Consider the following 17,520-nt stretch of genomic DNA (forward strand, 5'->3'; position numbering starts at 1 on the left):
TAGACAGCTCAATTCTAAGTGTTTTTATGGGTCACTGGGCAATATTGCAATTTGTATGATGCAGTAAAATAAATGGAATTATTTGCCAAAGTAAGCATCAACACCAAGGCGATGTAACCCATAGGTTAAATATCAGGGGTCTTTACAAAATTAGCAGAGGCTACAAACTGGGCAGTGTGTATTTTTTTTAATATAATAGTTTCATTGGGGTAGGCAGAATTTCATAAGTCAAAAGGTATATAACATACACTACAAGGATGATGACCGAGAGGAAATAAAACAAACTAGTGATCCAGAGACACAACTCCTTATCTGGTCCTTCATAAACCACAGCGCATACAGCATACAAATGAATTCATCAGTGAAATATATATAAAAGTGAAAAAATTTATCCTTTACGTATAAAGTCCATATAAGGTGAAAATATATATTTCATAAACAAATCCACTCCGTGATATAATTCTTAAAATATGTCCCAAAATAATGAAGTCCTCACTGGACCTTCTTAATCTAAAGTTCTCCGTGCTCAACTATAGACCAACAAAGTGCTGTAGTGCTCCAAAAAAAAAAAAAAAAAAAAAAAAAAAATCACACTGTGAAAAGTGCCACTCACCCCTTTTGTACCCCTACTCACCAGAAGGCAAGGACCCTCAGCTTTTCAGCCTAAAATCCAACACGCTCACTCTGGTGAGGTGGTGCTGGGCAGCTCTTCTTTTTTTATATTTCTTTATTTTTGATATTTTCCAAAATATACAAACAACTATAATTCATATAAAACCCATTTCACATACCGTATATACTCGAGTATAAGCCGAGATTTTCAGCCTCTTTTTTGAGGCTGAAAGTGCCCCCCTCGGCTTATACTCGAGTCATCGCTGTCTGCCCGCTCGATCAGCGTGTCGAGCAGACAGACAGCGGCCATTCTATCATTCAAAAGCCGCGCCTCCGGCTCCGCCTTCGCCTGTGATAGGCGGAACACTGAATTTCCCAGCAGCCTGTGTTCCGCCTATCACGGACATCGTATCATCCTCGTACTACGGACGAGGATGATACGATGTCCGTGATAGGCGGAACACAGGCTGCTGGGAAATTCAGTGTTCCGCCTATCACAGGCGAAGGCGGAGGCTTTTGAATTTTACAATGGCCGCCGAGGCGCTGACGAAGAGGGCACGGGACGGAGGCAAGGCAAGGCACGGCACGGGACGGGACGGGACGGAGGCAAGGCAAGGCACGACACGGGACGGAGGCAAGGCACGGCGGCAAGGCATGGCACGGGACGGAGGCAAGGAGGCAAGGCACGGGACGGAGGCTCGGGACAAAGGCTCGGGACACAGGTAGGCTGGACACACACACACACACACACACACACACACACACACGGATGGAGACACACACACACAGGGATGGATGGATGGATGGAGACACACACACACAGGGATGGATGGATGGATGGATGGAGACACACACACACAGGGATGGATGGATGGAGACACACACACACAGGGATGGATGGATGGATGGAGACACACACACACAGGGATGGATGGATGGATGGACACACACACACACAGGGATGGATGGACGGACACACAGGGATGGACGGACAAACAGGGATGGACGGACACACAGGGATGGACGGACACACACACAGGGATGGACAGGCATGTCTCACCCTCGGCTTATACACGAGTCAATAAGTTTGCCAGTTTTTTTGGGGGTAAATTGGGGGCCTTGGCTTATATTCGGGTCGGCCTATACTCGAGTATATACGGTAATAAAAAAAATACATCATCATTTCTTATAAAGGTTGTCTTTCTTTTCCCTCCCCTCCCCCCCCCGCCCACCCCTCTCTCACTCGGTCCTACTCCATGGGAATCCTTTTAACTAACTTTCCACCATCTTCAAATAGTTTTCAGTTTTACCAAATAGTAGCCAAAGACGCCATTTATTCTGGTACCTTTCCTCTATATTATCCAGTTTGTACATTGACTCCTCAATAATTCGTATCCTTTCTAATCTTTCTACCCACTCCCTCATCGAGGGAGGCTCAGACCTTTTCCATTTTAGCGGTATCAATGATTAAGCAGCATTTAATAAACAGGGGATTAAGGAATACCCATACTCCCTCTCTCCTTTTTCTATATCATGGAATAGGCATACCCATGGATCCCTCCTAATCCTTTCCCCTGTTACTTCAAAGATAGTTTCTATTACTTTATCCCAAAATGTCTGTATCTTAGGACAAAGCCACCATATATGGGCAAATGACCCCGTCCCCAAACAGCCTCTCCAGCATAACCGGGGGGTCGCGCTACATATTTTATTTCCTTGTTGTGGAGTTATGTACCATCTTGTCAAAAGTTTATATGACATCTCTCGTGTTTGTGAGTCTATGGCAACCGAATAAGTTCGTCTAATTATCCTATTTCTATGATAGTCATTACTTAAGGGCCCAATTTCCCTTTCCCACTTTTCAAGATAGGGGGGGTAGTTTTGCTCTATTCTTTCTATTAAGATTTTATAAAGTTTTGAAATCCTTTTTTCAAGGCACTGACGATTCGCTAATAACTTCTCCAATGGTCTAAATTGTTCCTTACCCCGTAATGGCTGTGGTAAAGCCTGAGTAAAATAATATAATTGATAATATCTCCATTTATCTAATGGTTTGTGACCCCATTTCCCTATAATTTCCTCATATGTGCACATCCTATTACCTTCCATCACCTCCAATAACTTAATGTTATCTTTCTTAACCCATCTACTATAATATAAATATTCCTCATGACCTGGGATGAAAAATGTAGTGTCCAATAGTGGCATTAATGGTGAGTTGTGATCCCAGTTATGTCTCTTATTTATTGTGTCCCATATCTGAAGTGAGTTTTTTGTCAGTGTGTTTGTGTTAAGGCCTAATTCCCTATATTTTGCAGGTATCCATACTATTTCCCCTAATTCCCTTCTACTTAACTTAATTTCTAATTCAACCCAATCCTTACCCTTTTTATTGTGTATCCAATCCGGTATTCGTGAGATTACTATAGCCTCATAATACTTTTGAAGATCCGGCATTGCCAGCCCTCCCCTCTCTTTACTTCTTATCAGGATATTCCGTGCCACCCTCGCCACTTTTTTTTTTCCATATAAATCTATTAATCAAAATTTTGAGTTTATTTAAGTAAACCTGTGGTAACACTATTGGGATCATTTGGCATGTATAGGTGAAAATTGGTAAAATAAACATTTTAACTACGTTTATTCTACCTGTCCATGATAGAGCTTTATGTTGACACCTTTCCAGATGTTGTTTAATTTTATTTAGTATGGGTATATAGTTGGCATCAAACAGATCCCTCATCTCCGATGTCAACCTTATTCCCAAATAGGCCAATTCCCTCTCACACCATCTAAAGGGGAATTTAGATTGAAGGATGCTCTGCTCTGTTATTGGGGTATTTAAGTTCAAAATTTCAGATTTAGATATATTAACCTTGAAGTTAGAGACCTTCCCATAATCTGATAATTCTTCCATTATTACTGGTATGGAAGACCCGGGGTTGGAAATATAGAGCAAGAGGTCGTTCGCAAATGCTGCGACCTTAAACTCCCTCTCAGCGGCCCATATCCCATGAATGTTTTGGTTCATCCTAATGGACATCAATAGGGGTTCAAGCGACAATATAAATAATAATGGGGATAACGGGCAGCCCTGTCTTGTCCCGTTAAACAACTCAAGGGGGCAAGACAGGGCCCCATTTATTCTTATTTTAGCTTTAGGGTGGGTGTATAGGGCTTCTATCCAGCCCCTCATCCGCTCCCCCAATCCATACCTTACCAGCACTTCAAACAGGAATCCCCACCCCACTCTGTCAAATGCCTTTTCCGCATCTATTGACATGAGTACCGTGGGGGCACCACATCTTACAGCTTCTTGGCATAACATAATAGTCTTTAGTGTGTTATCCCGACCTTCTCTCCCTTCAATAAATCCAACCTGATCCTGCAGTATCCACTCTGGCACATGTGGTCTCAATCTTTCAGCCATAATTTTTGCAAACAATTTAATATCTGAGTTTAGCAAGGAAATTGGCCTATAGCTTTCTACTGCAGTTGGGTCCTTGCCCTCTTTCAAGATCAGGACCACATGTGTCAAGAGTGCCTTTCCCCACTGCATTAAAATAATCGCATAATTTTGGGACTAGCTGTTTTTGGAATTGCCTGTAATATGAGATCGGGAAACCATCGGGTCCCGGGCAACCTCCCTTAGCTGTATTTTTAATCGCCATCTCAACCTCCCCCCTTGTTATTGGAGCTTCTAGTACTTCCATTTCTAATTGCTTGCCCCTGGGGATATCTATCCGATTTAAATAATCCTTTATTTCCTCCCCTACTCGATTCTCTACCTTATCCTGTTGCCCGATATTATAGAGGCCCTGGTAATATGTAAAAAATGTATTCACAATATCATCTGGCATATTTTGTAAATCCCCCGCAGCATTTCTTACTTTTGGGATGAAAGTTCTATTTTTCTTTTCCTTCACCCTCCTAGCCAACCATTTACCTGATTTATTCCCCCATTGGTACCTTTCTCTTCCCAGAATATGGTAGGCCATTCTCCTATCCTGCTCCAAATACTCTTCCAACTCTCGTTTTTTTATTATCAAATCCTGGGTGTCCCGCAGCCCCCATGGTCTCCTCGTCTGTTCTAATCTCTGAATTTCCTCATATAGTAGGGTTTTCTTCCTCACCCTCTCTCTCTTTTTCCCTGCACCGATCCCTATTAATACCCCTCTTATAACTGCCTTGTGTGCTTCCCATAATACAGGGCTGGAGGTTTCCAGTGTGTCGTTCAAACTAAAAAATTGTGCAATCTCCTGCTCAATCCTTTCTACTGTATCTTTATCCTGTAATAGAGATTCATTCAGTCTCCAATTCATCCTCGGTCCATGGTCCCCCCCAATCTCCAGCTGGATCCACACAGGTGCATGATCTGAGACTGTTCTTGTCTTTATTTCCGCCTTCTTAAGTGACCCTAAAAATGAGTGTTCCAGAAAAATATAATCTATTCGGGAGAAAGAACCATGGACCGAGGAGAAACATGTATAATCCCTATCTTTTGGATGCAGTGTTCTCCAAGTATCGTATAATTGATATAACTGAGAAACCTTCTCTGTTTATGTTCCGATATCCTAGGGCCCGCCCCTGTGGTATCTATTTTAGGGTTCATACTCCAATTGAAATCTCCTGCCAGGATTAATTTCCCTTCTTTAAAGTCTTCAATTTTATTCAATACTTTCTTCAGGAATCTCCCCGTATTCTTGTTTGGGGCATAGATATTAACAATTGTACATTTAAAATTGAACAGCCTACCTTTTAGGCACAGGTAACGACCCTCCGGATCCACCAATCGCTCAACTAAGTTAAATGTAGTTGTTCTACTAAACCCTATCGCATCCCCTCTCGAGTAGGGGGATGGGGAGTCCCCATAGAACCACACCGGAAAATTGGCCGAATTCAATCTAATCCCAGAAGTACATGTTATATGCGTCTCTTGAAGACATACTATATTTGCATCCATGTATTGCAGTTCGTCATTTATCCTATATCTTTTCCTTTTTGAATTTAAACCCCTTACATTATAAGTGGTAACATTAAGGACTACCATACCTCTCAGTCCGGGGTAATTCCCCCTCTATCTTTTTTTTTCCCTTTTTTTTTTTCCTTTCCTTTTCCTTCCCTTAAGCGTCTGGTGGGTCCGGTGTTACCTGTCCCCGCCAGCCCCATGGGAGGACCGAGTGAGAGCCCCAAAAACCAACAAAAAACCACCCCCCTCCCTCTCCCTCCCTCCCCCCTCCCCCCTCGTCCTATAACGGCACGTCTCGTAAGACTGGGTAGGATATCCCCCTTCCCGTTAAGCCTATGGCATTGGTGGGCCGATATTTGTGTTCGCCTCACCCCCATAGTGTCCCTGGGGCTCATACCCTTATCTGCCCGAGGCCTCCCTCGCCTTCACTCCCCCCCTCCCCCCCTCCCCCCATCTCCCCTCCCCCCACACTCCTCCGCTCTCAGCGTGGCCTATTAATCCATCTCACTTCCAAAAATCTACTTTCGACTCCAACTGTTCGGTCGACCATGCCTTTTCCTCCCCTGGGTGCTGTTCCCCTCCCCCCCTAATACATCTTCACCCCCCCATTCTATCTGAGGGGCGGGGTATATGCCTAACTGCTCACAAAATTCTGGGAGGTCTTCAGGGTAGCGCAGAACTGCAGATCGACCCTCTTTCTTCCCTATGAGGCATGCTGGAAATCCCCATTGATATGGGATGTCCGCCGCTCTCAGTAATTCAGTGAGTGGTTTTAAGCATATCCTCCTTCCCAATGTTTCACCCGCTAAATCAGGGTAAATCTGCAGTTCCGCGCCCTCATGGACCACCCCAGGCTGAATTCTCCCTCTTCTCATTATCTGCATTTTTTCTGCTACATTATGAAATCTCACTATGACGTCTCGAGGTGCTTCTGTTCTAATCCCCCGGGGTCGAGTCATTCTATGTATTCTATCAATTTTCAATGGGGCTGTAACTTCCTTGTCCAATAAGGGATTAAAAATCTGTTGAGCTATCTCTCCCAGGGCGGACCCACCATATGTCTCGGGGAGACCTTTTATCCGTATGTTCTTCCTCCTACTTCTATTTTCTTGGTCCTCCAACTTATATCTAATTGTTCTATTTGATCTCCGGAGGGCTGTTATCTGCTCTAAGATTCCATCCATCTTACGCTCTTGGGTCTCGACTCTGTTTTCTAACTCCTCAACTCTCCCCAATACCAAACCTATATCGCTTCTTATTGTTGCGATATCCGCCCTTAGAGAGATCTCCATTCTCGAGAACATCTCAGAGAGCATCTCCCTAATTTGTGGGGGTTGGGGGGTTTCATTATGGCTATCCGGAACCATTTCTTCTGCCTCTCTGTTAACCACCTCCCCCTCTCCCCGGGGGTTATTCTGGTCTACTTCTACATTCTGTGGGTTTACTCCGCTTTTTTTTTTAAGCTCACTTGACTTTATGGCAGGATTTTTTTACCCCCCTACCCTCTTCCCCCTTCCCCCTTCTGTCTACTTGGGCCCGAGCGGATAGGTTTTTCTGTTCTGGGGCTATCGGACCCTTCATCCTCTCTTATATTAGAATTTGCAGCCAGATATTTTTGAATCCCGACCGGACTTGTAGCCGGGGTGACTGTCTTGTTGACTTTACTTGTCTTTCCCCTCATTTTGGCAGGACTGAAAACCCTCCTCCCTTTATCTAACACTCACCAGGTGTTCCTTTTTACTATCAACCCCCTCTCTTTTCCTTCCTTCCCCCTCTTCCCCCCTATCTCTAATATACCTCCCTCCGAACCACTGAAAATCTCCCAGAGGCCTAGAACCACCCACAATGAGGTACGATTAAATCAGGGGTAACATCAGCAACGGCTAGCTTACTCTCAACCCCCAAAAAAAAAAAAAAAAAAGGGGGGGTGAGACCTAGTTCAGCTGCTTTCCACGCCGCAGATATATCCTCTATCAGAGTCCATACCGTCTAACTCAACGGTATACCTATAATGTAATAGGCTAAGCAGCGAAAAGTTATTGATATTAATATTATTACAGCTGTTATACTGAGTTCGTCTTACATTGATGACAAATTTTCCCACCCTAAAATCAAAAAAGCAAAAAACAATATCAAATATATCCAGTCCTTTAACTGTTAAATGGAGGCAGTCAAAACAGTCACACAGCCAGAAAAGGTTTTAGATGAGTTTTTCCTGCAAAAGAAACTCTTGCGTCAGATATCAAAACATCGAGATGCATCCAACCTCAATTGTTCACAACAGCGCAAACTTCATCCTTTGGTTATATACATACTCGTTCAGTTGTAATTTTGTGATCAAACAAAAGAGGGTTTAGCAGATAAAGCGAGTTCCAGTAGCAAGCAGATTATTATTCTTCCTCTTATTATAGCTTCCCCTTCTCCTCTCCACGTACACTTATAATCTAGCAGCGGCAGGTTTAGGGTATGCAAAGAAACACTGTCCTTCGAGGGTAGACCTTCCAAGACATTCAATAACAGCCTTCTTATGCCATTAAAGGGAGGGGGGAGGGGGGGTACTCACAGGTGAGCCCAAGCTATAACCAGGGGGAAAGGACCCTTCCTATCAGGTATACTGTCTTTAGCCACCTCCAGCTTTGGGCTGCCCCCCTCCCCTTCTGACCGCTTGTCTTACCGCTGTCCTGTCATCATAGACCGACCGCCAGACACCGACAGGCACAGACACAGCTCCTTGAGTACACGGCTCCTCTCCTGACACCAGGTTTCGGATACAGCTGTCTGCTAGTCAGGGGGTCTTCATCACTGAGGGGTAGGCATCCGCCAGATCTTCCGCCGATTCGCCGAGCAAAGGGTGGCTGTCAGTGTTTGCACAGTCCGCGCATATGCCAAGATCACGGGAGCCGCCGCAGCTTGGTTCGAGTCAGCGCGGCGTTGCTGGAGCTCTCCGTGGGCCAAGAGAGTTGCGCACCGCCCAGCATCGAGAGCGTGACGAGGGGGAGACAGAGTGAGGATCTCGGGAGATCCGGCGTGCGGCCGCTCCTACGTCATGACGCTCCGCCCCCCAAAAGTCGGGCAGCTATTCTTTATCCGCCTAAGTAGCCCACAAACTTGTACCATGAGACAGGTGGCTTTCCATGTAGCGGTCACTCATATTTCACCCAGATCGATACAGGGAGAAAAGCTTTCATAGTGTAGTAATTCTGATTTCTTTTTAAACGTGTATAAAAAACACACTTACAATAAAGTAGACTTAAGAAGGCAAAATAATCAATCATCAGTGACCTATGCATGTCTTCCGGGTTTGCCTAAGCTCCGCGTGCATTCCACAGACACAGGATGTGATGTAGTATGACGTATGGAACCGGAAATTCAGTCGACACCTTTCGCCCCTCCCACAGGGCGTTATTAAATGGTACAAGTTTGTGGGCTACTTAGGAAATATTTTTAGGATTATATCATGGAGTGGATTTGTTTATGAACTATATAATTTTCACCTTATATGGACTTTACACGTAAATGATTAATTCATTTTTTCATTTATATAATTCATTGATTATTTAATTTGTATACTGTATGTGCTGTGGTTTATGAAAGATTGGTGAGGTGTTGGCACTTTGAGCAGCAGCAACAGAATTTGAGCAGAATTCCTTAGCATGAGTTTTCATGATTTCTGACACCTCTAAATGAACTCTAAAAAAAAAACATAACTCACAAACCCTAAGCCAGTGATGGCGAACCTTGGCACCCCAGATGTTTTGGAACTACATTTCCCATGATGCTCATGCAATCTGCAGTGTAGTTGAGCACCATGGGAAATTTAGTTCCAAAACATCTGGGGTGCCAAGGTTCCCCGTCACTGCCCTAAGCCATGAAAATGCTTAAAACCACTAAAATAACACCCACTTTATAGGGGCCTTAACCCTCAATGATTCAATTATTATTTCAAAGTGGGGTCAGACAATCTTCAACAGAGAAAGGCACCCATGCCTATCATCAAAACAGCAACATCTAATAAAGGAAGTAGTAAACTAACCAAAAAAACTAAAAAATTACATATTAAATCTCATGTAATAATAAAGAATGTGTCAGGTGCACAGTGAAAGTAAAAGCAGTTAACTGTCATTGGTCCCTAGTGGAGGGAAAAAAAATGAACCAAAGAGTAATGGACTAAAGGAAAAAATAAAATAAGAACTAAAGAAATAAACAACAAATCATTATGTCTACCAAAACATCATAAAAAATGTAATTAAACCCAATGCGACAGCCAGTGGGGGACAGCAGGTAAGTGGAGGTAGGGAAGGCATGTATGACTGCTTCATCAGGAGACAAATTATTGGTTTGTAGTCAGAACTACAATTTGCAGTGGAATTGAACATTATACAAACACTTTATCTATTGTCTGTATCCCTAGGTGCCAAGCATTTCTATGTTAAAATAAAGTTCAGAAAACAAACTGCCGTGTATAACAAGTGTAAATATACATAGAGGCATAGAGTAATTGTATGTATACTATAGTTTAGTGTACGGTGCAAAAATCATTAGTGATACAGTTGCAAAAATTCTCCATGAGTTATGTTTCCAGAGATCCTTATCAACACAAATGTAGATACATTCTATAACTTACTTTTCTAGGACTTCATCATAGTCATTCACAGCCTTTTTAACTGCCTCATCATCACGGTTATGCCTTGCTTCTTGCACCTTTACAAACAAATTAGCAAATGTTTGAACTGCATGTATAGCCATTATTTGAGTAGAAAATAGTTAAAATCAGTATCAAGTTAAGTGAACAATGAGTGTTTCTTTTCATCAATAACACAAAGAACACACAATTCTAAGCACCGCACAATTACTCTATTTTGGAGTACTTTTTGCACTGCTTAGGATGTTTGAATTGGCATTGCTGCAGGCATCATGGTGTGCTTCCAAGTGGGCTGATACTCAAGTAATCACACATTTCCTAAACGCCCTGATCACTTGGATGAGTGCAGTATCCTACTGTTATGAGAATTGCAAAAGAGTCAGTCATCATCCTATATGGCATGGCCAGGGATAAGGCCAAGGCTAAGGTTGAAGTAGTATAAAACCCTCTACTTTTTTTAAACTTACCGGTACATTACCCAGTACATTTTTACTTAATATGTGTCCCCAAAAAAATAAGGTACCCCACTGCTCACCGCTGCCAGCCCCAGGTCCTCAGTGCTGCTTCCCCTGAACTTCTGAACTGCAGAGGCATGGTAAAGTAGAGACAGCGTAGGCTCCAGCCTCTGTCAATTAGCAGTTAGAAGGAGGAGCAAGGGTATGGCTTGATACTAGTCAGGGTTCCATCCCCTAGGCCTATGTGGGTACTGGGATCTGGCTGTACCATGAAGCCTAGGTTTCTTTGTTGTTTACTTTTAACATAAACCTGTGGCCAGGCTATGGATTTTTTTTAAAGCATTTATCTATTTTAGCAAGCGATAAATTTGTTTTAAAAACAAGCTGTGATTAGCTGCAGGTACCATGGAGTTATTCATCCTCAAAGATTACAACAGAGACTCTGAAGTTTACCTGCAGTCCATTTCTCAACAGTTTACAGCAGGGATATGCAATTAGCGGACCTCCAGCTGTTGCAGAACTACAAGTCCCATGAGGCATAGCAAGACTCTGACAGCCACATCCATGACAGCCAGAGGCAGAGGCATGATAGGACTTGTAGTTTTGCAACAGCTGGAGGTCACCTAATTGCATATCCCTGGTTTACCGCATCTTTACATTTGAAGGCTGGCAGACTGACCAATCCCGAGCGGAAAACTCAATGCCTCTGCTGTAAAATTTAAGGATGAATTTCTCTACAGTGACTGCAACTACACCAGGTCAGCAAGGGCTTATTTTAAAGCTCATTTACTACTACTGCCAAGAATATCTAGAAATGTTAACGTGATCCCAGCTTGGCTAGAGGTTCACTTGAAGTCCCATCATTCCCAGCACTAAGTTGTTAACCTAAACAGTAAAAACTCTGGCATCTGACAGTTGAATGACATTGTGCAGGCTTAGTGTCAAGAGGAAGCAACATTTATTCTCATCTTGGAAAATAGTTGAAGCACTTTAAGGGACTTCAAGGGCATACAGGGATCACTTGATGACTAAAACACTACCACTGTGTTAGTGTGAAGCTAAAAAGCAAAGTAATAATATAATACTAATATTTTGATAAAATTTTAAATGTGTACAGTATATATTATCACACTAATCAAAAATTAGTTTAGCATTTTTAAGATTTCTTATACGCAGCTGGTTTCAGTGGTATGTTATAGAAAATGTAAGAATATTTCCAGTTCTTACCTGTTTTGTTAATTTTCTTAGCTGTTCTGTGAGCATTCCAGCCAGTTGTTCAAGCTTGGCATAAGCCTAAAGGACAAAGTAATGAGATATATTATCATTATAATATAATAAGAAGCTGCAGTTAAATCATACTGTACATTTAAGATTTAAAAAAAAATCAGCTTCATAATAACCAAGAAAAATGTATAGTATCCGGATAGTTTTACAGGAAATTTATTGCAAACTTCTAATTACATGTTGAGCTTGAAGGAAAGCTCCACTTTTTACCATATTTACCATTAACAGCTTTTCCATTTTTTTTTTAAACATATTTAAAGTGTCGCTAAATCCTTATCATAGAATACTATCAATAAGTCACTATGAGATTTGTTTTCTGAATTCTGCAATAAACCTGGATCATCCTACTGCACCCTATCTCCCCCTTCTGTACATGTCCCCAATTCAGCTAGGGATTTTGCAGCTGTAGTGGCAACTCTGCACATGCTCAGTTTTTTGAGTGAGTTTCTATTCTGAGCATTTCCTTCCTATCTCTGAGCAGTCAAACATATGAGTGTATACAGAGTGGGCTCCTTGAGGGTAGGGACCGATCTGAGTGTGCAATGTACAGGGATAGGGACAATTGTAGACACTCACTCAGGTTGAACTGGATGGACTGGTGTCTTTATTCAACCTTACTATGTAACTATGTAACAGTGGTAAATGAGAGCCCACTCCCTTACCACCCCCCCCCCCCTCCTCAATGCCCACTAACCAGCTAAACACAATGGGGGTGGGATATTACATGTAAATTAGTCGAGGCTTTGCCTCCCTCTTATTCTTATTCTAAGACACAGGATAGCAGGGCATGACACATGACACTGGCAGAAATCCGCCCACACCATGTTACTGGCAAAAAATAATAAAGATATAATTCCAATATATATATATATATATATTTATATATATATATGTGTGTGTGTGTGTGTGTGTGTGTGTGTGTGTGTGTGTGTGTGTGTGTGTGTGTGTGTGTATATGATGACAATTTAAAACAGTTTACTTATATCATTTATTTATTTTTACTCTGTATTCCAAAGGCTGTTTTTTTAACATGTGACCAGCAGCAGAGGACTAGAAGCTCCTAATGCTTATGTTTCCCTGCAGATAGGCTGAGAAAGAGCTGGGTCATGCGACAGCTGTATATCGATTAGGGAAAAGGTACTTAGATGTTTTTTTTTTATAATTACAATGCCATCATTCACATAGAGAAAGAGAGGGAGCAATGGAAATTAAACAGTGTGTGTTTAGTATCACTTTAAATTACAGATATCCTCTTATTTCTCAAGTGAAGTATAATAGGCCAAGCAGCCTATGAAATAGGTTTAAATTTAACATTAACAAAATCGCCCCTGGACTTTAAATAAGGTGAATGCAGTTAGCCAACAATTGACAGAGTAAATGCAGTCTCAAAATGTATTAAAATTGTCATGCAAACATAAACAACATAAACAACATGAATCATGCGTTTGCGGAGCGGCCCCATTCAGTTGAATAGGTGATACTCGACTATAGTACTGCACGTTGAAGTATAAAACTTTTGCTGTGCCGCACCACAACTGTGGCAGAATGAACTAACATTCAGATTTGGTAAAAACTGAGGCTTGACCACCTATTTTTACCACAGGTGGTACGGAAGGAAGCTGGGATAAAATGTTTTCTGGTCATGAAAGGTAGCAGCAGGCACTTTTGAGGCATGACTTATTTTGAAAAAGTTTTAAAGGTTTGCTTTATCCCCAAATACTAAAGAAAGATGGATGAGAAATGTGACCCTGTGCCTTCCAGCCAACAGAGAAAAAAAAAAAACTGACAAAAAGCGCTACATCACTTTATGTTGTATGATAAGCATGAAATGTATGTGACATACCTCTTCAGGTGATGTTTGGCATACAAGTATTGCATCCAGAAAACTGTATAAGTACTGTAATGAAAAGAGAGAAAAAAAAGTTATGAAACATTTTTTTTAATATTGCCAGTTTTTTTGCAAACGGTACTGAAGTAGTAAGCAAATTGCTAGGGTTGCCATGCAAACAACTAAGTCTATAACATGTTCAATAAAAAAGACTTGCACAAAATTGCTTATGAGAGTTTAAAAAAAGCTATAAACAAATATATTATACACTTTACCCAAAGCAGAACTTAACTCCCAATATTCGTTTCTGTTTCCATCACAAATATCTTTTTTTTTTTTATTTAAGGATTTTTTTTTTGTTTTTTGTTTTTTACTCTGGCCCTGTCCCTTATTACTATTCTGATCTAGGCCAGAATGGCATGTTCCTGGTCTTGCAGCCTCCTGGGATATGAAATTAACATCTCCAAGGAGGCTGCAGGACCAGGAACATAGAGTGGCTATGGTGGGTGGGCCCAGCATGTCATTGGGAGTTTGCTGTGTGAAGAGGCCAAGATGGAAGCGTGGGAAGTGGGCCTTGTCACTCAAAAAAGTTGATTACAGCAGGACAGTATAAATATATGTTTGGAAGATAACCTGGAAATACAGGTGAGGGTAGAAAAAAAAAAAAAATGGGGGGGGGGGGCGGATTAAGTTTTGCTTTAGCCACTTTCAGACCGGACCATTTTGCTGGCTTATTACTGATTATTACTGACAATTGCGCGGTCGTGCGACGTGGCTCCCAAACAAAATTGATGTCTTTTTTTTCCCCACAAATAGAGCTTTCTTTTGGTGGTATTTGATTACCTCTGCGGTTTTTATTTTTTGCACTATAAACAAAAATAGAGCAACAATTTTGAAAAAAAACGCATTATTTTTTACTTTTTGTTATAAAAATCCCCCAAATCCCCCCAAAAAAAAAAAAAATATATATATATATATATATATATATATATATATATATATATATATATAAAAAAATTCCCTCAGTTTAGGCTGATACGTTTTCTTCTACATATTTTTGGTATAAAATAAATAAATAAATAATCGCAATAATCGATTATTGATTGGTTTGCGCAAAAGTTATAGCGTTTACAAAATAGGGGATAGTTTTATGCCATTTTTATTAAAAAAAAAAAATTTCACTAGTAATGGCGGGAATCAGCGATTTTTATTGTGACTGCGACATTGTGGCAAACACATCGGACATTTTTGACACATTTTTAGGACCACTGTCATTTATACAGCAATCAATGCTATACAAATGCAGTGATTCCTGTGTAAATGACACTGGCAGTGAAGGGGTTAACCAGGGGGTAGCAGTGTAGGGGTTAAGTGTTCCTAGGGGCGTGTTACTAATTGTGGGGGGCTGGGCTTTGTGTTAATGAACACTGATCTCTGCTCCAATCACATGCTACCATTTGGTTTGTACAATGAAAAAACATTTTATTATATCAATTAGACCCCTTTCATACTGGGGCGTTTTTCAGGCGTTTTTCATGCGCTTTAGCGTTAAAAACTGCAATCCCAATGTAAAAGCCCGAGCGCTTTCACACCGAGATCCCTTTCACACTGGGGCGTTTTTCAGGCGCTTTAGCGTTAAAAAAAGCGCCTGAAAGAAGCTGCAACTGCAATCCCAATGTAAAAGCCGGAGTGCTTTCACACTGAGGCGCTGCGCTGGCAGGGCGTCAAAAAAAGTCCTGCAAGCAGCTTCTTTGCAGCGCTTTTGGAGTGGTGAATACAACGCTCCTAAAGCGCCCCTTCCCATTGAAATCAATGGGAAGCGCCTGTAAAACGCCTGAAAAACACTATTGGCAGCAGCGTTTTGTGGGCGCTTTTAACCCTTTATTTGGCCACTAGCAGGGGTTAAAAGCGCCCCAATAACGCTCGAAAAATGCTGGTAAAGCGCTGCTAGTTTAAGCAGCGCTTTTAGAGCGTTTTTCGGGCACTGACATTGTGAAAGGGCTCTTAAAGCAATTGGGCTTTCACATTGGGACTGCAGATGAGGCTTCTTTCAAGCGCTTTACAGGCGCTTTTTTTAACGCTAAAGCGCTTGAAAAACGCCTGAAAAACGCCCCAGTGTGAAAGGGGTCTTAGGGAACAGAAAATAAACAAAAACAAAAAAAATAAAATAAAATCAAAATCAGTTTTGAATACTTTTAAGATGAGGATATATGTTAAAGTGTGCAGAGTTCATTTTTTAAATGCCCTTTCCTGTAGCATCAGTAATGCAGTGAGTGATGTGCTGGGTCAGTGGCTCAAATATTATGACAACATGGTAAACACAGGTAGCATTTTCAGGAGCAGAGCTTACCCTGTTTCCCCCGAAAATAAGACCTAGCATGATTGTCGGTGATGGCTGCAATATAAGCCCTACCCCCCAAATAAGCCCTACCCTGCTTCCCCAAAAATAAGCCCTGCCCTGAAAATAATACCTACAAGAACTTTAACTAGGGCTTATTTGGGGGGTAGGGCTTATATTGCAGCCATCACCGACAATCACGATAGGTCTTATTTTCGGGGAAACAGGGTAGTAATGGTATACTCCAAGTTTCACTCTTAAAAGGTTTCCTTTAATTTAAAAAATATTCCCCTACTCATAATTTAACAAAAGGTCCCGGTTAACAACTGGGGATGCCTGGGCAAGTTGAGCAAATATGAATACAAAGTGACTTAATTTACCACACTGTTAAAGAAATACTTACCGGAGTTAGAAACTTGTATGTCAGATGGGCATTTTCAGCCAGTACGTCTGCTGCAAGATCAAAGTACTAGAAAGAAATCAAATATCAATGCATTATAAGTAATTTACTAACAGATTTTGGGCTTGTGTTCATGGCATCAGTTTGTCACACTTCTAAGATTATTCAGGATCCACTGACGGGTATATGTGACTGCATTTGACCTGCTTTAAACGTTAAGTTCACCTTTTTTTTTTTCGTCTAAATTCCAGCTCCCCTATGCACCAATATACCATTCATGTACTTTTTTGGCAAAAATATCAAAGCTTTCCATAAAATCTACAGACACGTACTTTACTGTCCTCCATCCATGATTCCAAACATATCTATTGCTTCTGTCTTACGCCCTTACAGACTGTAGGTTATGACACAGGAAGCAGTTGACCAGCTGACCTCATTAGCACAACCCTGTATCATCCACCCTCCCATTTCCAGCTGCACAGTTTTTAAATGAAATGCAATCAATGATCACCCTTCTCACTAAATACACAATCAGATTGCATAGTGTATGACCATCTTTATACAAGTAGATAGGAGGGAGTGGACAGAAACACTCAGCTGTCAAGCCCCGTTCACATCTCTGCATAGCGGGAACTTGCTTAGATCCGCCTGAAAAATGGACAGGTGGATCCGAGCAGGCCGATCGTGTGAAAGGGGCCTTAGGATAAAGGTTTTACATGAATAAATAAAAGCTGATCATTTAAAACACCCCTGCTAGTGTAAAATGGTTTGCTCATCCTTGTAAACTGATACAATCGGCAAGAGAGCTTATTCTTTTTAAAAAAGGAAAAAACAAAAAACAAAAAAAAATGGATTGACTCACTAAATGAAAATAGAAGAAAAAAAGCCTAAAAAAGAAAATGAATGCAGCCACACATCTAAGAACTGGTAAGCTGCAAAAATAAATAATAAATGTCTGCTTTTGGATTTAATACTGCTTTAACATCATTGCT

The 17,520-nt window shown here is 41.4% G+C and overlaps 1 protein-coding gene across 2 annotated transcripts in view; it reads right to left on the reverse strand.

Moving 5' to 3' along the window:
* LOC143996469 (intraflagellar transport protein 70A) overlaps positions 1–17,520 on the reverse strand; it is an 88,747-nt gene that overhangs the window by 29,274 nt on the left and 41,953 nt on the right. For both annotated transcript variants that reach the window (XM_077491528.1, XM_077491527.1), the window contains exons 10-13: positions 16,532–16,597; positions 13,806–13,859; positions 11,906–11,971; positions 10,206–10,282 (exon numbers count right to left, since the gene is read on the reverse strand). In XM_077491528.1, the coding sequence (XP_077347654.1) occupies positions 10,206–10,282; positions 11,906–11,971; positions 13,806–13,859; positions 16,532–16,597 (263 nt within the window). The remainder of the gene's footprint in view (positions 1–10,205; positions 10,283–11,905; positions 11,972–13,805; positions 13,860–16,531; positions 16,598–17,520) is intronic.

Source organism: Lithobates pipiens, unplaced genomic scaffold (assembly GCF_037356315.1).
Source record: "Lithobates pipiens isolate NorthernLeopardFrog02 unplaced genomic scaffold, aLitPip1_a1.2 Scaffold_19, whole genome shotgun sequence".
Lineage (NCBI taxonomy): Eukaryota > Metazoa > Chordata > Amphibia > Anura > Ranidae > Lithobates > Lithobates pipiens.